This window comes from Coregonus clupeaformis, chromosome 29 (genome assembly GCF_020615455.1).
Source record: "Coregonus clupeaformis isolate EN_2021a chromosome 29, ASM2061545v1, whole genome shotgun sequence".
Taxonomy (NCBI): Eukaryota; Metazoa; Chordata; class Actinopteri; order Salmoniformes; family Salmonidae; genus Coregonus; species Coregonus clupeaformis.
Window position 1 is genome coordinate 55,777,773 of NC_059220.1, and position 22,397 is coordinate 55,800,169.

At 43.3% G+C, this 22,397-nt stretch overlaps 1 protein-coding gene and 1 long non-coding RNA gene across 4 annotated transcripts in view; one reads left to right on the forward strand and one right to left on the reverse strand.

The window, feature by feature from the left end:
* LOC121576673 (zinc finger protein 423-like) overlaps window positions 1-8,896 on the reverse strand; it is a 130,890-nt gene extending 121,994 nt beyond the window's left edge. For 2 of the 3 annotated variants that reach the window (XM_041890023.2, XM_041890020.2), the window contains exon 1: window positions 7,944-8,896. In XM_041890023.2, the coding sequence (XP_041745957.1) occupies window positions 7,944-7,983 (40 nt within the window). In that variant the 5' untranslated portion in view covers window positions 7,984-8,896. The remainder of the gene's footprint in view (window positions 1-7,943) is intronic. The other variant, XM_041890022.2, reaches the window with a different exon arrangement.
* LOC121576674 lies at window positions 7,731-15,198 on the forward strand. The gene is made up of 3 exons (XR_006002508.1): window positions 7,731-7,774; window positions 9,270-9,495; window positions 15,033-15,198. It is a non-coding gene; the product is annotated as an uncharacterized LOC121576674 (long non-coding RNA).
* The last annotated feature ends 7,199 nt before the right edge of the window (window positions 15,199-22,397 follow it).

The following is a 22,397-nucleotide window of genomic DNA, read 5'->3' on the forward strand; positions in this document are numbered from 1 at the left end:
TTCTCCTCTTTTGACTCCTTCCTTCACACACCTTGGTGTAGTCTGAGTGATGGACTCAAAAGCCTCTGAGACACTGACAATACAAAGACAACCCCAGAGTAGGACATTCACAGATAGATGGTTTCAGTGCACAGTGCTAGACAGCCATCTCTTCATAGATGCTGCGTGGTTGGCTCAATCAACATTAGACTACAACTAAACTTGCCTCTGAAAAATGACCTCTTAAACATCTCTAGCTCTCCCCTGGATACTGCTAGCTCTCCCCTGGATACCGCTCTCACACACATCTGCACCCCATTCTCCCACCCACTTCTTATCCTCCACTGGCCTCCAGTCACTCATGGCCTTGGATGTAGAATAACAAAGAGCTGTGACTGGGAGCTGGGAGCAGAGGCCTCACCCTCATCTTCACACATAAACATATGGACTCAAGACCTCTCTGTTTCCGGCCATCAACGCATCAATTCACACACACACACACACACACACACACACACACACACACACACACACTGTGTTTCGAGACCTTCATTTAGATTGTTTCATTTGACCTTCAATATTTCTCACATAACAGTACTGTTAGAAAATGTGTGAGAAAGGAGGGAGACATTGTGGGGGAGGGAAAGAGAAAGCGTGAACCTTTCCACCCTCTATCTTTCGCTCATGGGAACACCATCTGTAAGTAGCTCACCATTCAACAATGCATGTGTGTTAAGTGAAAATGCACCATAGACAATACTGTAATAGGGAAATGAAAACATCTCAGATGTGTGCATGCTTTGTAAATGTAATTTACAAAGCGTGCTGAAAATCGAGAGCGACGTGAAATCGAGAGTGACTTGTGAAATCGAGAGCGACATATGAAATCAAGAGCGACATGCGAAATCAAGACTAGTTTCTTTCCCGCTCCTCACCCTGCTGTTTGCAAGGTGTATTATTCTGGGCTCTGTAGGAGGTTCTCGCCTTTTGACAGAGGAACTGAATGAAAATAAATAAGAAAAACACAAGTGACTAACATCAAGGACTAGCTATTCGCAGAGGCCAGCATAAAGGAGGGCCATACAATAAGGGCTAATTCTGTCTGAGCTTAATACTCCTATGTGATGCAATGTTCCAAGTGAGTGTCTAGCCCCAGGATAAAGAGAAGCTGCTTCACGGCTTAAATCAATTTGGAGATGACATTGCGAGCTGTATCAAGACACTATACTGCAAAACACAGAGCAACGCTTTTCTGTAAACATAAATCTCCTTAGTAACTTCTATTAAAGCTCAAAAGACTATGAACCTTGTTCGCCAGGCTTTTAACCATGACTTCATTCAGGTTATACAATAACAAAGTCCATGGCATGGTGGAGGCAAGCATTGTCATGCTGGTGGATACAAGCAGGTAGTGTTGTCTTAAAAGGCCAAGCAGCAGGACCAAGATAAATATTGGACCACTGAAAAATATTGAAAAGAATAGTCTATGAAATGCTGTTCAGTTTTTTCATCTTCCTGAATGTACTTTATGTTCAATGAGTCAAAGAGCTACATAATAACTTAACACAGCTAATATATACACACAGCCCAAGGCACTCAATCCATTGGAGTAATTTCTGTATGTTTCTAACTCAATGCGTTTTTCAGAGGAAAGTTTCCAGGCACAGTGGAATCAATAGGTTGAGCAGAAGGAAGCTATTGGAGGATTTTTCCTGGTGCGTGCGTGGGCACAGTCAGTCTCCCATCTCCAACCCAGGACTGTTCCAGATGCCTACCCCTGCAGCTCTGAGAGACCCATACTAGCCCTGGAAGACACCCTGGAACCAGTCGGATTCAGGCAGGATGGAGGAGCCAGGGCCTGGCCAGCAGGAGGCCTAGCTTCCCCTGGCCAGAGTTCAAGGCAGGCTGCAGGGGTCAACACAGGACCAAAGCTCTTCATTAGACTTCAGCATCAGGCCTCCTCCTCTCCTCCCCAACAACCACCCTTTAATCGTCAGAGCTGGGACGAGGAGCCTTCCGAAGGGGAGGCTCCCCAATAAATATATGCATCAGCCAGGTGTGGTGAAGGTGTTTAATTGCCCCCTTTGCTTATGTTTAATGTACAGCCTACGGATACACCGTGGGGTCGAGGAGCAGCTGCCTAGAGAAAGAAGCATGAACACAGCCTCACTGACATCAGGGAGGGCCGAGGAGAGAAACCTGGTCTCAGAGCATTTCATTTTATTCTGTAAGTAAATCCGAGAAACTCCATTCAGTGTGATATGCTACATTTGGTATGGTTACATAAGACAGATGGTTAATTAAGGCAAAAACGAAAGGTCGGGGTGGATGTGTGCGCGTATAACGCAAACGTCTAGCAACCCAAAGGTTGCGAGTTCGAATCTAATCACAGACAACTTTAGCATTTTAGCAACTTTTCAACTACTTACTACTTTTTAGCTACTTCGCAACTACTTAGCATGTTAGCTAACCCTTCACCTAACCCTAACAGTAATCCTTTTAACTAAACAATCCGCTAACCCTAACCTTAACCTAACTCCTAAACTTACCCCTAACCTTAACCCTAACCTCTAGCTAATATTTGCCACCTAGATAGAATTCATAACATATAATATGTTTTGCAAATTCGTAACATATCGTACGTTTTGCTAATTCGTAACATATTGTACGTTTTGAAAATTCGTAACATATCATACGAATTGTAATTCATAACATATCATAGGGAATGGGTGTTGGACATCCACAAATTAATACATACCATACAAAACTTAACATATCATACTAAATGGAGTATCTCTGATTTACTTACAGAATTATACAACATGCTCTGAGACCAGGTTGAGGAAAGAGGAGATGAGAGGAGAGCAGGGGGGAAGCAAGGTGAGGAAGATGGGAAGGGATGAAAGGAGGAGGAGACAAAATAGGAAGAAAAAAATGAACATGAAGACCTCTGCCTACACTGTTGGACCAGACAGACAGCAGTTTTCTGCTAGTGCTGATCTGGCTCTTGCAGCTACCCTCCAGAAGGTTCATGGTTCTGGCCTTCTCTCTGAGGTAAGAGCAGAGCTGGTCACAGCCCTCTCTCCACATTGGAGACACTGCACTGACATTTACACACAAAACTCATTACCACACTCACTCACATACTCACTGGCTCAAAAAAGGCTGCGCTTGACATATCCCATTTACAGAGCCTGCACCTTGCTCAGGCGTTTAGGCTGGTTAACTCTGGGTGTCTGCCACAGATCCGCCTGGATCAACATCAAACAACAGGTGGGCCATTCCAAATGTCCTCAGGTTAACATTGCACAATAAAGAACAGCTCACTACATGACGCAAAATATGAAATCATATATCTAATCCCACATTTGGCGAGAGAGAATTGGCCGTTCTGATGCTATGGTCCTGTACACAATTTGCACAGGAAGGAGCAGAAATGAAAATATATTTCTGAACGCATTGTTCCAACACATTTTAATCCACCCACTGCAGCAGCACAATCAGAGTTTCAGAGCGAGGGAACTCAGAGAGGACAGACTCCACAGGGAGGTACTGGTGGGGGAGCTGTGGTTGGCAGGCCAGGTGTAGAGGGGTTCGGGGGGAGCAGAGGAGCAGGAACCAACCACACAAACAGAATTAATAACAGAAGTCACCCCGGCGTTGCTGGCTCTTTAGAAAGGAAGCCCAGAGCGGAGAGGGTCCTGAGCGGGCGCCGGTTCCAGCCCAGTAAGTCCAGAGTGCTGATAAACCCTGGTGCTAAGCCGGTACAATGGCACAGCCTACGACTGAGCTCGTCCATTAAGACAGATCCTTCCACACACACTAGCAGGCAGGCTGCTGATAAGGAATTGTCATTGGCAGACACACTGGCCGCATGGGAGCTCACCCTTCCTGGGCACGCGCACGCACACATCTCCACACAAGTAGGGTCCGCTGTAGAGCAAGACTACACTACATTACAGGAAGGAAGGAATGTCCATCCTGGACAATATCTTTATAATAAGCGATTGATTCTAAAGCAAAGTTTATTGTAAATATCGGACCACTATAAGCAGTTTATTACATTTCCTATGTCTAGGACTCTAATAAGCATAGTGCACTGTACCTTTAAAAAGCCCCCCCTTCTCATCTTGAAAAAGTGCAAAATGCAAACTAATAGGCTCTATATAAAAATAGACTACCGCTGTGGCTGAACAATGACCAATTACTTTTTTTGTCATATCAAAATACAAAGTACAAGACAAAATCGCTCTCCCTGCTATTTAGTCAATGAACATTTTACAAATGCTTAGAAAAATCTATTTTGTGGTTCACCTACCAATAATACAGGTCAACAGTCTTCTATACTTACAAATTGCAACAATTATTGGTAAAAGACATTACATGCATGCCTGCTTTCCTGCTGCCAGTTAACAAGGACGCACATAAAATGATAATATCATAATGTGAAAGTGACAGACCAGACTCTCTATTATTCCCTCTCTTAAACACAGACACGCACACACGTGCGCGCACACACTGAATAAAGACAGGGGAGCAGGCTCTCGACACTCAATCAGCCCTGTGGTAATTCACTTCACTGTTTTATAACAGCCTGTTGACCAATGAAACTTTGGCTATGCTGCCAAAAGCCTAGGTGACAATAAAAAAGCAATTTAATGTTGAAAACATATGGTCTTAGGAAGGAATAGAAAGGGTAGAGGGATGTCAGGAATACGCTTCATGCACACACACTTTAAAAAAAAACTAAACTACATCAATCCAAAACAAAATATACAGCAGTAACACTTGCAATAAGATGCTAACCTGTATATTATTAACACTGTAATTATAATGAATACAAATATTTACGCAACATGCAACAATTTCCAAGATTTTACTGAGGTAGAGCTCATATAAGGAAATCATTCAATTTAAATAACTTACTTAGGCTCTAATCTATGGATGTCACATGACTGGGAAAACAGATATGCATCTGTTGGTCACAGATAAAGGTAGGGGCACCTGTGTAATGATCATGCTGTTTAATCAGCTTATTGATATGCCACACCTGTCAGGTCAATAGATGATCTTGGCAAATGAGAAATGCTCACTAACAGGGATGTAAACACATTTGTGCACAACATTTGAGAGAAAAGGTTTTTGTGCGTATGGAACATTTATTTATCTATTATTACTTTTTTTGTATTTTACCCAATTTTTTCGATCTTGTCTCATCGCTGCAACTCCCCAACGGGCTCGGGAGGCGAAGGTCGAGTTATGCGTCCCCCGAAAACAAGACCCGCCAAACCGCGCTTCTTAACACCCACCCGCTTAACCCAGAAGCCAGCCGCAACAAGTGTCGGAGGAATCACTGTTCACCTGACGACCGAGGTCAACCTGCAGGAGTCGCTAGAGCGCGATGAGCCAAGTCAAACCCTCCCCTAACCTGGACGACGCTGGGCCAATTGTGCACCGCCCTATGGTACTCCCGATCACGGCCGGTTGTGATACAGCCCGGGATCGAACCCGGGTCTGTAGTGACGCCTCTAGCACTGAGATGCAGTGCCTTAGACAGCTGCGCCACTCGGGAGGGCCTGGAACATTTCTGGGATATTTTATTTCAGCTCATGAAACATGGGACCAACACTTACATGTTGCGTTTATATTTTTGTTCAGTGTACTTGAGTACCAACATCGTTGTTACATTGTGGTCAATTGCTTTTTGGCCAGGTGAAGCTATCAATGGATTAAGATTTTTTAAATATTTCAATGCAATTTTGAAAATGTTTGAATTGATAACTTGTGTAAACAGAGTAGTACTGGTAGAATTTGGTGTGGAATGAGGTGGAAAAGCAGAAGGGAGGTGGAGTGGAAATTATGCCTTAGATCCCTACTCTCTCAGCTAGCCCTAGACAAGCCTTGTTCCAACATCTCTTTCTCCCACATCGCAGGTTAAAAGGTCCAATTTGATTTGATTGACTGTAAACAACATTGTGGAAAAGAAATAAGTGCTCTCTCGCTCCCTGACTGTCATGTGCACTCATTCCCGCTTAATGTCCTGCAAATGAAGAGGATTTATTAATGTGTAATTATCACTACATAATGCATGAAATACTCATGGGGATGGGGGAGATATGAAACAGAAATGCCCCGGCCAGGCACTCTATGCAAAGACACACATTAAAAAGGGATTAATCGGGAGAAATAATATTTTGATAAGAACCGCTCGCTCCCCTCTCTCTCTCCTCTCCCCCCTCCCCATTAGTAAAAGAGCCAATCCTAGATATTCATGCAACCTCAATTAGCCATCTACAATTAGGATTGAAAATCCCCCCAACAAAAACCACTGATAATAACAAGGATTGGTGGTTTCCACAATCCTTTTTCATCATAGACGTCTGACTGTCTTGTCTGTGTGTATAGCAAACTAGGAATAAAAATGATTCTCAATGTGCTGTTTCTGCTTTGGCATTGACAGCCACTCTTTGGAGTTGAATGAGCAGGTGAGAGACAACGGGACATGAAAAACACAAATAATCCCCGGTGCATGCCCTGCACCACTCTGCTGCATGCCTTGAACCACTCTGCTGCTCACTCATTATTTGAGAATATGCCAGGCCGTGGGAAAGGTGTTGTGGGTTGATAGCAACATAACACATCTTAGTTACACATTGAGCTGCTGTGCATCACTGACTAAGCAAAAGCTTTGTTCATTCAAAGTCACAAGCTGAAGCTGCCCAACCCACTCAGGATAGAAAACAGTACAAAGACAAGCCTTCTTTACCCTGCAGGGAAATTAGGATTACTTTCAGACGTGGAATATATACTTGTATTCCTTGTACTTCATCAATATAAGAAATTGTTAAAATAATCAAGTGATCTCTTCCCCACATTCAGCTTACATGTGATATTTTTTCATGCTTTGAAACAGTGGATCCTTAGTACAGACACCACAGGCATCCTGACACCAAGCTCTGGTGACTCAGAACCAGACCAACCACTGTGGTCATGAACACAGCTTCAACTTGCCATTAGTCTTGGTGAACAAGTCACTACACAGACCACATGCATTAAAACAAAAACATATAATAATTTAAACAATGTAGGCCTTAGAATCTTTCCACCATAATTAACCATTGCATATTGTTGCCATCAATTAGATAGAACAAAATGACTCTTTGGGGAGGGGTAATGTATGCACTCACTAACTGTAAATCGCTCTGGATAAGAGCGTCTGCTAAATGACTAAAATGTAAATGTAAAATGGGTAACCTAATAATTCTGGACCACATGGCCACCACATTGCCCATCTGGTTTCCATAGGCTGTGTTTACACAGACAGCCCAATTCTGATATGTTGCCAATAATTGACCATTCAGATCAGATCTTTTGTCAATATTGTGCAAAATATCAGAATTGGATATCAGAATTGGGCTGCCTGTGTAAGCGCAGCCAGAGGCAAAACGAGCCAAATGCCCCTCGCCATCCCTGTCACTGTTTAATTTTACTAGAAAATATGGCTCACCAAGAAAATGGTCTCAAGTAAAACACAAACCAATGTGCCCATGCTTTAATCATGGCGACGAAAAACAACGTGCTAGATGTGGGCATGCATGGGCAGCTAACGGGTCACATGGCACGGGTGACAATAATGACTCACACATCAACGATACCGGTGAGCAGGAGCTAATACGTTGCAGTCTAGTCGGGTAACGAATGTGGTCCCAATTTACAATCAATTAAGTAATTAACTGACCAGGGAACACCTGAATGACTATTGTAACACTACAGAGAGTAGCCTACGTTGGACCGGGTAAATTATATATTATTTACTTTACGTTGTTTAGAGATATAAGACAACACAGTGACGATATTTGAATTTCACAGTACTCGCCTAAGGTTGCCATGAAATATTCTTATTGGTTATGCGTCCACTCGTGAGTTTGTCCCCAGTCTCTCCATAAAAAAATAAAAACACTTACCTTTTACCGAACGCGGTTTGGCCTGTTTTCGTCTAGACATCTCTGGGTTGATAGTATTTTCTTCTCGTATAGATCTCTAATGCTTTGCGAATACAGTCATACAGATGGATACTTTAGCTGGCGTTTTTTCACTTCTTTGCCTGTTGCAATGCGGCAACTTCTGTCTCTGATAGTAGCCTATTGTCCAGTTAAAAGGAGGTAGCTACAAGCAGTGCCCGGATACTCCAGCAATGTAACTTCTTCAACTGGACTCAACCTGTAAAATTAACGGAATAACTTGTGTTTCTTTCGGGGTCCGTGGCGACAGTATGTATATTTTGTTCCTTTATGTTCATACACACATTGACGATAGCGCGACTTTATCAGTAGTTTCAAGAGAAAGCCAAATGACAGCTGTACGATGCGGTAACACCTGATCGGCAGTTAGAAAGCTGCCAATACGTCCAAATAATGTGATTACCGGACTAAACAATTCGAGAATTCGGTTCAAACAAGCTTTACGTTTTATTTTTCCTCTTGTTCTTCTTGAGGCTGTTCTCGGAACTAAGTCTCTTTCTCCCTGATCTTGCGAACACCGAACCTCCCTCCTCAGTCCGTCTGTTATTTTTCAGAAGGTGGCATGGTCAATGCAACCTAACCCAGCATTTTCTCCCTTGGGGATTTGTTTATATCTCCTCCTTTTTAATTTAATTCCTAAACCCAGTCAAATGTTTGCGGTCGCTAGCCTCTTTCTCCCTTTTTCTTTGTCCCGACTCTGGTCTTCCCTCCGCCTCCCGATCCGACTACTGGCGCGGCTGCAGCGCAGGCACACATAATAAAGCCAGGCTTGGCTGGAAATGTAGCTGTGTCCCAGCAGGAGGATGTGAGAGTAGGGTCCCGGCGGGGGAGCGCTCTGATCCCGCTGGGAGCACTGCACAGCCTGGGTTGAGCAGACAGAGCGAGCCAACAGCACCAAACCATGGTCAGCCATGGAAACTACAGTTTAACTTTGAGCACAGATTGGGGCCAAAACACGGAGCTTCGAGGAACTCTGCAACGCGGCTGAAAAATCCGGACTGGATTCGGTTTTAGTCCTTTCAATCTTAAATTGTTGCCTATAATTTTGAAGTAGTTGGTCGTGAAACGCATCCTGTTTCTTTCCATGCATAATTTCGATATTTTATTATAAATTAGTTTATCTTCAAGATTGGGCTATTATTTTGACGGGCTTAACAGTGCATAATGGATTTTTTAAAATGCACCTTAATACAAAGACTGTCATTTCATTATTCAGAATTATTTTTAATGTGAAATAATGTGGTTTATTTCTGTGTTGTTTTTACAAAGGGGTCTGGGCCCTCACCAATGGCTGTATGAATGGGAAAAGTCATCGATCACGTGACACCATTCATTCCTATGTGAAGAATCAATGGGAGTGTTAGAGCGGTAAGCCCAACTAAACCGACTAGACGAAAGTCAGCAAGTGAAATCGGGGGAGGTGCATCTGCAATAGCCAAAAGTCGGACACCATAGTGCCTTCAAACTCAACTCTGATTTAGACCTGGAACACCAGGTGGGTGCAATTAATTATCAGGTAGAAAACCATCCGGCTCCGGACTTCATAGGGTAAGAGTTGAATACCCCTGCTGTAGTGGTTTTCCAACAGCAAGGCTCTAATGAACATGGCAGTGTCAACATAGCTGCTGTTATTTATAAAAGTTTGTCTGTATAAATGTTGAACACCTTTTCTATCCCCCCTATCACATACTCAAACTGGAAACATAATGTGTACAATTCATTGGTTAGAGAGACAGGGGTCTCAAATGTCACTTTTCATTTGTATCCCCTGTGGCTTAAAAGGCGCTGCATGGTCAATCTGATGTCGGCATTGGCCGTACAACATTTAGGTGATATGGCCTCTGCAGAAGTCAAGGCATTCATACTTCTTGCGCTTCGCAGCGCAGAGTTGTTGTGATGGAAGTTGTCAGGGAAGTGAGTTTGTGTTTATACAGGACCTCCTCCTCCCGACTACTGTAAACCAATCATGTCAATGTGGAGCTATACGGAGCGTCGGCATTGTCACAAAATTTGGGAGGTGCATGGCGATGTGGTACGGAGCTCAATTTGGCCTCTGCATGCCTGCGGAGGCTCTGCAATTGTGTCAGACGGAGCCTCCAACCACATTTTCGGATCAAGCATAAATTGATTTTTAAAGTCAGGGCAAACTTTGTTCCTGTTTCAGTCACGTATTTAGCCACGTTTGCGTGGGTCAAACAAAAACACCCTAATTGGTTGACATGTAGTGCCTCCCATAATGCAGGTAATGGCTGCATGGTGCAGTTGCTGAGAAGCAATTTTACATCTAACTAAGATGCGTACGATAAGCTTGACCCTTTTCCTAACCTTAACCTAATTTTCCTAACCTGCCACGTTAATTCTCCTAACCTGTTGCAAAAAGTAACTTCTACTAGTCAAAACCGGCAGACTTGCCCTGAGAACAGTCTTGATTTACACTAACGCGATACAGTTAACTGCATGGAGTGAATAAAAGTGGGTGTGTCAACAGAAGTGGGAAGATCAACAGAAGTGGGTGTATGGAAAGCAAATCAGCTAATTTATGCAGATTTGTTGGCACTCCAGACCGTTTTGCGTGGCTGATTGGGCTGCACGACGAGTCGATTGTTGGCAAATGTAGCGTTTTAGCTAAGCCTAACCATTTTCCTTACCTAAATCTCATTCTCCTAACCTGCCACGTTAATTATCCTAATCTGCTATGTGAACATTAAACTGACCCGCGGCGCACCTGGTTACAGCCAGTCTAACCAATAATGGAGCGCTGATGTTACACCCGTTTCTGTTGATCCACCCACTTCTTATGCAACGCCCACTTTCAGACACACTCCAAGTATGCAGTTACCAATACATGGAGTGAAGCCAAATGAAGTCGGTTAAGATCAATGACGTATATACAGTGAGGGAAAAAAGTATTTGATCCCCTGCTGATTTTGTATGTTTGCCCACTGACAAAGAAATGATCAGTCTATAATTTTAATGGTAGGTTTATTTGAACAGTGAGAGACAGAATAACAAAACAAAAATCCACTAAAACGTACGTCAAAAATGTTATAAATTGATTAGCATTTTAATGAGGGAAATAAGTATTTGACCCCTCAACAAAACATGACTTAGTACTTGGTGGCAAAATCCTTGTTGGCAATCACAGAGGTCAGACGTTTCTTGTAGTTGGCCACCAGGTTTGCAAACATCTCAGGAGGGATTTTGTCCCACTCCTCTTTGCAGATCTTCTCCAAGTCATTAAGGTTTTGAGCCTGACGTTTGGCAACTTGAACCTTCAGCTCCCTCCACAGATGTTCTATGGGATTAAGATCTGGAGACTGGCTAGGCCACTCCAGGACCTTAATGTGCTTCTTCTTGAGCCAGTCCTTTGTTGCCTTGGCCGTGTGTTTTGGGTCATTGTCATGCTTGAATACCCATCCACGACCCATTTTCAATGCCCTGGCTGAGGGAAGGAGGTTCTCACCCAAGATTTGACGGTACATGGCCCCGTCCATCGTCCCTTTGATGCGGTGAAGTTGTTCTGTCCCTTTAGCAGAAAAACACCCCCAAAGCATAATGTTTCCACCTCCATGTTTGACGGTGGGGATGGTGTTCTTGGGGTCATAGGCAGCATTCCTCCTCCTCCAAACACGGCGAGTTGAGTTGATGCCAAAGAGCTTGATTTTGGTCTCATCTGACCACAACACTTTCACCCAGTTCTCCACTGAATCATTCAGATGTTCATTGGCAAACTTCAGACGGCCCTGTATATGTGCTTTCTTGAGCAGGGGGACCTTGCGGGCGATCATTGCAACTCCACGAGGTGAGATCTTGCATGGAGCCCCAGGCCGAGGGAGATTGACAGTTATTTTGTGTTTCTTCCATTTGCGAATAATCGCACCAACTGTTGTCACCTTCTCACCAAGCTGCTTGGCGGTGGTCTTGTAGCCCATTCCAGCCTTGTGTAGGTCTACAATCTTGTCCCTGACATCCTTGGAGAGCTCTTTGGTCTTGGCCATGGTGGAGAGTTTGGAATCTGATTGATTGATTGCTTCTGTGGACAGGTTTCTTTTATACAGGTAACAAGCTGAGATTAGGAGCAGTCCCTTTAAGAGTGTGCTCCTAATCTCAGCTCGTTACCTGTATAAAAGACACCTGGGAGACATACATCTTTCTGATTGAGAGGGGGTCAAATACTTATTTCCCTCATTAAAATGCAAATCAATTTATAACATTTTTGACATACGTTTTTCTGGATTTTTTTGTTGTTATTCTGTCTCTCACTGTTCAAATAAACCTACCATTAAAATTATAGACTGATAATTTCTTTGTCAGTGGGCAAACCTACAAAATCAGCAGGGGATCAAATAAATGTTTCCCTCACTGTAAACCCTGGATTGCTGAAGCTATGTATTGGCCATTGAGAGGCTTTGAAGCCACCGGTCGGCCATATTGGCACTACCTAGTAAGAGCAGTCCTACATAGGAATGAATGGAATTCTACAGTATTTCAATTAAAAGTTTTAAGGACAAAATGACATGTATTTAAGTATATTTTTGAAGTATTGGGGACAGTAACATTAGTACTCCCTAAAACCCTACTTGGTCCTGCTTTAAATGACATTCAGCTTATAAAGGCTTCATAAAGCCTTGATAAACACTACATAAATGTGTTATAAATCATCTATAACTATGTCATGCTTTATAAATGTGGCATAACTGTGTGACATAACCACCAATGTCAAATATGACAAACCTGTGCTTTATAAAGGGTGGCATAAGCACTGCTTAATAAAGGCCTTATAAATCATATCAATTTGAGGCTTCACAAAGCATTTATAACACTGTCATGCATCTTGGTAGAGCATTGTAATGCCAGGATATTGGGTTCGATTCCCAGAACCTCCCATACGTAAAAATGTAAGTCGCTTTTTCCCCAAAAAATTCTGTTTTCTTGGTTGTGTTTTTCCAGGTTTCGGAGTTCCACCAGTTTTTCCGGTTTACCAAAGTTTTATCATACTTTTTTAAATAGTTAGCTGTTTTCTGTAGTGCAATAAGCACATGTGATGTGATTCGGCCGCCAATGCAATGGGTGCAGTAAAAGGCCAGCAACACTCCCTATTATTCAGAGCCCCATGTAATGACACTATATATACATTCTACAGACCCTACTGAGTATTTCCAACAATACTTTTACTGCTGCACCCAGAATAGATCTTGCTCTAAGCCAATCTGCATTCCATATACAGTGATTCACATTGGGGGCATTTATTTTACCTTGGAACATGTTCTAAAACCCCAATTTAATGCAAATGTCACTTAAATATCAACAAATATGAATCATTGTTCATGTTTAGACAATTATTTTTCATATCATGAATGGTTATTGACACTTCTACTATTACGTGGGATACTTTTATTTTGAAAATGTTCGAAATTCCGTGACCTGGAATATTTTTTTTAGTGTTGCTGACGAAATGCAGATCGTGTTATGAGTTCGCAAATAAAATGCCCCACTTGTGCTGTCACTGGACAGCGAAACACAAGTAAGTTCACCTTTTATTTAATTTAAATTAGTTTGTTGTAGTTAAAGCAGGAAGTACCAGTGGCGGGCCGCCCCCAGGTGGTAAGGGTAGGCAACAACACATCTGCCATGCGTGATTAGTCTCCTCCTGTACTCCCTGTTCACCCACGACTGTGTGGCCAAGCACGACTCCAACACCATCATTAAGTTTGCTGTTGACACAACAGTGGTAGGCCTGATCACCGACAACGATGAGACTGCCTATAGGGAGGAGGTCAGAGAACTGGCAGTGTGGTGCCAGGACAACAACCTCTCCCTCAATGTGAGCAAGACAAAGGAGATGATTGTGGACTACAGGAAAAGGAGGGCCAAACACTTCCCCCATTCACATCGACGGGGCTGTATTGGAGCGGGTCGCGACTATCAAGTTCCTTGGTGTCCACATCACCAACAAACTATCATGGTCCAAACACACCAAGAAAGTTGTGATGAGGGCACAACGACACCTTTCCCCCCTCAGGAGACTGAAAAGATTTGACATGGGTCCCTAGATCTTCAAAAAGTTGTACAGCTGCACCATCAAGAGCATCCTGACCGGTTGCATCACCGCCTGGTATGGCAACTGCTCGGCATCTGACCGTAAGGCGCTACAGAGGGCAGTTCGTACGGCCCAATACATCACTGGGGCCAAGCTTCCTGTCATCCAGGACCTATATACTAGGCGGTGTAAGAGGAAGGCCCAAAAAATGGTAAAAGACTCCAGTCACCGAAGTTATAGACTGTTCTCTCTGCTACCGCACGGCAAGCGGTTTCGGAGTATCAAGTCTAGGTCCCAAAGGCTCCTTAACAGCTTCTACCTCAACGCTATAAGACTGCTGAACAAATAATAAAATGGCCACCCGGACTATTTACATTGACCCCCCCCACCCCCTCTGCGCTTTATTATCTATCCATAGTCACCCTACCTACACGTACAAATTACCTCAACTAACCTGTAACCCCGCACATTGACTCGGTACCGGTACCCCCTGTATATAGCCTGGTTATTGTTATCTAATTTTTTACTTTATTTTATTTAGTAAATATTTTCTTTACTTTATTTCTTGAACTGCATTGTTGGTTAAGGGCTTGTACGTAAGCATTTCATGGTTAGGTCTACCCCTGTTGTATTCGGCGCATGTGACAAATACAATTAGATTTTTATTTGATAAGTGTTGAGTTAGATTACAGGCTGTAGCTACCTCAATCGTTATTTGAAATTATTTAGGTGACTTCACAGCAATTGCTAGCTAGCCGAAATGTAGCTAGCTAGCAGGCTCAGCTAAATACAAATCCCCCTAGATACATCCATGTCTCATGGTCACATCATGAGATTTGTAAATGAAAGAGGAATATAATAATACGAATGAATGGAGTTTCCCATCTTCCCATTTAGTGTTTCTGGCGCAGCACAGAAATGCCCTTATCCAGATGGTGTAACAAAGGCATTTCCTAACAGACCTGCTAATTTTCTTTGATGTTACTTTTAAGGTTGGAACCAACATGCAGTACCTCCAGCTGGAATAGAGGCAAGAACCATTTGTCCGCTAGCTCAGGGACAAGCTACACTATTCACAGCCCTGTGTAATGTTCGATGTAATTGCATTGGTTGACTTTTTGAAACTTCTTGTATTTGTATTTATTTTTTTAATGTAAAAATAAAAGGAAATGTATGGTTTAAACATGTCTTTAATGTTTATTTGTTTTAGTTGTTAGTGATCATTCCCTAAGTGTTAATACATTTGTGTTTACATCATGAAGCCTTTATGTATGTGTTATGAATGACCGGAGGTGTCTCACTTCAAACTAAGCATTACAGGACACTACATGATGATTTAGAGTAGCCCAACCTGAGACTACCACACCAGGTATTCCTCTTCTGTTCCCATGCTGGAGACCAGGGCTTGATTACAACCTGTTACAATGGTGCCAACATTTTGTGTCTGATCTTTCAGCGGGGAAGTGGATGAATGTGTCAAAGATCTGACTGGGCCCAGCACCGCGCCCTATGGGTTGTTTTTTGTTGTGTGCGTTTGTGTACTGAGAAACATGTAACTTGGTTCCAGAAGAAAGACAATTTCAATGTCTTTAGGTTGGGGGCTTTCATCAAGGTAAGTATTTCTTGGTGTAACGTCGTCCCCAGGCTATTGCACACACAGCGCATATAAGCCTGGAATATCAACCATTCAAAGTTGGCCTTAGTAGGCGTGACCATAGAATTCTATAGGAGAGGCCTCCCGAGTGGCGCAGCGGTCTAAGGCACTGCATTGCAATGCTTGAGGGTTTGGCCGTCTGGGATTTCCTTGTTCCATCGCGCTCTAGCGACTCCTTGTGGCGGGCCGGGCGCCTGCAAGTTGACTTCGGTCGCCAGCTAGACGGTGTGTCCTGCGGCTGGCTTCCCGGTTAAGCGAGCAGTGTGTCAAGAAACAGTGCGGCTTGGCAGGGTCGTGTTTTGGAGGACGCATGGCTCTCGACCTTCTCCTCTCCCGAGTACATAGGGGAGTAGCAGCAACGGGACAAGACTGTAACTACCAATTGCATATCAGAGAAAAGTAATTCTATAGAAGTGACCTTAGGGACAGATCGAGATTTACTTGGGAGGAGTGGTTGGTCCAACTCAAGGTGTCATAAAAGAAAAATGCACCCCCCTCCCCAAAGTAATAATAATAATATGCCATTTAGCAGACGCTTTTATCCAAAGCGACTTAGTCATGCGTGCATACATTTTTGTGTATGGTTGGTCCCGGGGATCGAACCCACTACCCTGGCGTTACAAGCGCCGTGCTCTACCAGCTGAGCTACAGAGGACCACGTAAAGTAAAACATATTTTCACATGACCCTCCTTATACATGACCCTCCATAGAATTAACTCAAAATAATGTTTATGCCCACAAATAATAACTGTAGTGACCCAGTGTTTATGAACGTGGATATCGACTTTACCACTTCATCATGCTTTTGTGGCACAGTCGATGCCACCCAGGGCTACGGGCCAGAAGTTTGAGGGTTCGCCGACCACCACAGACGAGCTCACTCTCTCTGCCTGTTTCATTACACTACGATCAGAGCTGGCTGCAGACAATGATCAGCTAGGGGGGAAATCTGATTTTCAATATTTTTATGCCATATTTATAATTTTAATAAAATATATTTAATGAATTTTCCACCAACAGGTTTCTGTGCCAATGCACCACACAACCAATAAACAAAGCATAATGACTTTGGGCACTTCAATATCATGGTTTGCGTTTTCAACACCACAATAGACTATGTAAATCTCAACAAACAAAACAAAAATATAAACGCAAGATAAAAACATTAAGATTTTACTGAGTTACAGCTCATATAAGGAAATCAGTCAATGGAAATGAATTCATTAGGCCCTAATCTCTGGATTTCATGACTGGGCAGGGGCGCAGCCATGGGTGGGCCAGGCAGGGCATAGGCCTACCCACTGGGGAGCCAGGCCCAGCCAATCAGAATGAGTTTTTCCCCACAAAAGGGCTTTATTACAGACAGAAATACTCCTCAGTTTCATCAGCTGTCCGGGTGGCTGGTCTCAGACGATCCCACGGGTGAAGAAGCCGGATGTGGAGGTCCTGGGCTGGCGTGGTTACACATGGTCTGCGGTTTTTAGTCCGGTTGGACGTACTGCCAAATTCTCTAAAACGACATTGGAGTTGGCTTCTGGTGGACATTCCTGCAGTCAGAATGCCAATTGCACGCTCCATCAAAACTTGAGGCATCTGTGGCATTGTGTTGTGTGACAAAACTGCACATTTTAGAGTGGCCTTTTATTGTCCTCAGCACAAGGTGCACCTGTGTAATGATCATGCTGTTTAATCAGCTCCTTGATATGCCACACCTGTTAGGTGGATGGATTATCTTTGCAAGGGAGAAATGCTCACTAACAGGGATGTAAAGAAATGTGAGCACAACATTTTGGAGAAATATGCTTGTGCGTATGGAACATTTCTGGGATATTTTATTTCAGCTCATGAAACATGGGACCAACACTTTACAGGTTGCGTTTATATTTTTGTTCAGTATACATCCCTCCTGACGTAGGCTCACTCAGTATCGAAGGCTTGGCTAGACAATCTCCGAACGTCATTAAACTTTTTGTTGTTTTGTAACAGATATCTCTTTCCATTCATCAATTGGCCGCTGCACAGTTTGGATTGTTTGATTTTGATTTGCCAGTTAAAATAAATACACAAACATTTTAAGTGACTGGGATTGATATTAAAGTCGGGGACTTATTTCCATTGTGGTCCTTATTTTGTACATAAATACATATACAATTACATAGATACAGACACATTACAGAGATAGAGACAAAAAAAAGCTCAACCTCCAGATGAGTATGAGGGGGGATTTTAAGTACAATTCTTACAAGCTTGTTTGGCAGGTAGCTTATTCTATAGATGTTTGGGGCAACTGTTGAACCATTATGTGCAGGCATAATCAAAGTGACACTGGTCTAGCGCACTTGCCAGAGTCTTTAGAGTGTCTATAGCTAGGTTCCCATCCAATTGGCAACAGATTTTCATGTGAATATTCTAAAATCTTCATTAAAAACAATATGCCATTTTAGAGTTTCCTTTAGGAAAATGTGGCGCCGGACAACATGACAGGGAAGATTTTAATTGACCAGACATTTGAGAAATTTTATGGACATCCGTATGCATTCAGATCCAACCTGGCGCAGCCAGCACCATCACTAAATGAGGAATGTTGGCCAAATGAGCCACATTTAAATTTCCTTAGAAACAGCCTATAACAAATTACAAAAACACTATTCCTTGTGTTTCAATGTGTAGCAGTGCATTTGGAAAGTATTCAGACCCCTTGACTTTTTCCACATTTTGTTATGTTACAGCTTTATTCTAAAATTGATTTTTTTTTTTAACAAATCCTTCAATCTACACACAATACCCCATAATGACAAAGCAAAAACAGCTTTTAGAATTATTTGCAAAAAATATTCATAATTAAATATCACATTTACATAAGTATTCTGACCCTTTACTCAGTACTTTGTTGAAGCACCTTTGGCACAGATTACAGCCTTGAGTCTTCTTGGGTATGACGCTGCAAGCTTGGCACACCTGTATTTGGGGAGTTTCTCCCATTCTTCTCTACAGATCCTCTCAAGCTCTGTCAGGTTGGATGGGTCTCTCCAGAGATGTTCGATCGGGTTCAAGACCGGGCTCTGGCTGTAGAGTCAATGTAAATAGTCCGGGTGGCCATTTGATTAATTGTTCAGCTGTCTTATGGCTTAGGGGTAGAAGCTGTTAAGGAGCCTTTTGGACCTAGACTTGGCGCTCCGGTACCGCTTGCCGTGCAGTAGCAGAGAGAACAGTCTATAACTTGGGTGACTGGAGTCTTTGACAATTTTTTGGGCCTTCCTCTGACACCGCCTAGTATATAGGTCATGGATGGCAGGAAGCTTGGGCCTGTACTGGGCCATATGCACTACCCTCTGTAGCACCTTACGGTCAGATGCCGAGGAGATGCCATACCAGGCGGTGATGCAACCGGTCAGGATGCTCTCGATGATGCAGCTGTATAACTTTTTGAGGATCTGGGGACCCATGCCAAATCTTTTCAGTCTCCTGAGGGGGAAAAGGTGTTGTCGTGCCCTCATCATGACTGTTGTGGTGTGTTTGGACCATGATAGTTTGTTGGTGATGTGGACACCAAGGAACTTTAAAACTCTCAACCAGTTCCACCACAGCCCCATCGATGTTAATGAGGGCCTGTTCGGCCCTCCTTTTCCTGTAGTCCACGATCACCTCCTATGTCTTGCTCACATTGAGGGAGAGGTTGTTGTCTGTGACACATTGAGGGAGAGGTTGTTGTCTCTGACCTCCTCCCTATAGGCTGTCTCATCGTTGTCGGTGATCAGGCCTACCACTGTTGTGTCGTCAGCAAACTTAATGATAGTGTTGGAGTCGTGCTTGGCCACGCAGTCGTGGGTGAACAGGGCATACAGGAGGGGACTAAGCACACACCCCTGAGGGGCCCCAGTGTTGAGGATCAGCGTGGCAGATGTGTTGTTGCCTACGCTTACCCCCTGGGGGCGGCCGTCAGGAAGTCCAGGACCTCATGGCTTGGTTTTTGCTCTGACATACATTGTCAACTGTGGAACCTTATATAGACAGGTGTGTGCCTTTCCACATACTGTCCAATCAATGGAATTTACCACAGGTGGACTCCAATCAAGTTGTAGAAATATCTCAAGGATGATCAATGCAAACAGGATGCACCTGAGCTCAATTTCGTGTCTCATAGCAATGGGTCTGAATAGTTATGTAAATAACATTTCTAAAAACCTGTTTGCGCTTTGTTATTATGGGGGTATTGTGTGTAGATTAATGAGGAAAACAATTAATTTAATCAATTTTAGAATAAGACTGTAACGTAACAATGTGGGAAAAAATCAAGGGGTCTGAATACTTTCCGAATGCACTGTACATTTACATTTTAGTTATTTAGCAGACGTACTTATCCAGAGCGACTTACAGTTAGTGCGTTCATCTTAAGATAGCTATGTGGGACAACCACATCACAGGCATAGAAAGTACATTTTCCTCAATAAAGTAGCTATCAGTAGAGTCAGAGCTAGGGGGGGTGGTGGGTCGAGGTGAGGAGGAGGATTATTTAACACTGTTTGAACCTTCACAAACATTTATAAACTTTATTAGGGTAATATCAAAAGTTAGTCAAGAAATTGTTTATAGAGAAAATACGAGCAGAAGAGCAAATGTAAACAAGGAAAAAAACACACTACCCTCCCCTGTGCCTGCCAAAAAAACACATAACTACCGGTTGACAACCCTCCCCTATTTTGGACCACCCTTCCCCCCAGTAAATTTCGATCTGGCCCTTACTGAGTAAAGTATTTGTCACCATCACTACTTAGCACAGTCAAAAAGTCCTAATTATTGCTAAACCCTGCCCTTTTCCACAATTTATCGTCTTAAAATTTGACCACGTAGACACTTCTCATAAATGCCTATAGACAATTGTCAGAGGGGCTTTTCCTGCCCTCACTCTAGCCTTCTTCTAAGACTATCTATAGGCTTCAAAGATTATGCTACCTTTCTTCATTTTTATGTTTAGTTTTATTCGTTTTATTCGATTAATTTTTATACAAATTCATTTAAATTGACTCTCTGAAATTCAGTAAACGTGTCCCTCAGAGGTTTGCGGATCAGTTATCTTCCCCCGGGCAGCTCATTGTAAAGGTCTGGGCAGGTCCACGTTGTCTTTGGTCAGACGGGAATTTCCCTCACGCCTTCACACGGAATGCGCCACTGGTGTTCCACAGGCGGAATCGATGATCCTGTTCCGTGACGCCAAGATTGTGGTGGAAATTCAACACCAGGGACAAAAAAAAACAAAAAAAAAACATGAACAATGTAAATGGTCTGACTAGGAGAATTAAATGAATCACTCTTTATTATCAGTTAACTGGAGAGGTTACAAGAAACACATGTACAAAGTACAAGTCTGCCACAAGCTCCGCCAGCGCGGTCCCTTCAGTCCTCTTATATACTGCTCTACAAAAAAGCTACATAGGCATGGTTCATAGGGTTAGTTCCTGAAGGTGACTGGCTGTTATTGCGCAGGCTCAGTTTCCCAGGAAACTGAGCAATGTCTGCTATCTTAACTTCCAGAACATATTCTGGGTGTTCTGCCAATTGGTATGAGGAGGAGGTCGAGGAGGAGGTCACAGTCACCTGCATGAACCAAGATAGAGGGAGAGAAGATGCATAGTGTACAATTCAAGGCTATCTCTTCAGACAATAAAATGGTCCCTTACAAGCTACTCCAGGAAGTGATGCTGCAGGCCAGCTCAGTGCTGCTTCCTCTCACTGAGTAACTCAAGTTGAAGTCCCACCGGGGTACTGCAGGCTGCCATTAGCAACAAAATGATCCTTATAATTCTTCTGTGTGCGATTTTTTTAAACATACATCTAGTGTGTTAGAAGCAATTATTCGTACCATGATTGTCTTCTAAACCTTTTTTTGTTTACACAAAGATTCACCACGAAGATTGCAATTGTTCCATTCACTATAATGGGGGATCCTGTTTTCTGCTAACAATGCCTGCAGTACCGCAGTCGGCCTTGAACTTCAGTGGCTTCAATAAGAGAGGGGGCAGTCGTTCTCCTGTGGCCCTCACAGTAAACCCTCGGATATCTCCTATTACAGAGCCATATGTTTTCAGCACTAAAGGAAATCATAATGTCAGGATTTATTTATTGGGGCAAGCTGCTGAACCCTTATCTAACTATAATTCGATTTGAGTAGTCTATAAAGGCTACTTACAGTTCAGACTAGGCCTACAGTCTGTATTTGTCCCATACAGAAAAAGGACATGTTGCCAACATGAGACAGAAAAATATTTAAAATCACATGGTGCTTTGTTCTTTTCTCTCCTGCGCAGTGCTCTTTGACCGAGCTAGAGCTTCCCAGGCGTTGTCATGGATAACTTGGTGGGCTCCCAGTCTTGACCAGCGGGGTGTCCCGCAGATTGAGCCTCACCCCCCGTCGTGAGACGGAGCGGCCTTTAAAATTGACCCCCCATCGAGGTGGGGGCCCCTCTTGTCTCGTCTGAACTCCCCCTGAAATGAGCGCGCGCCTGGAGACCGCTTTTTAAAGCGCTTGTGGCGTCCCAGAGAGAGGCCGCTGGCACGCAGGGGTGAAAGCGCTCCACAGTGGTCCCTTATTCTCAGATAAATACAAAGGAAGAAAATAGCCCACATTACAAGCTCCTTAAGGTCAAGGACAGCCGAGACATGAATGGTTTCAAAAAGTCGTATTGTTGAATCACATAGCAAGCG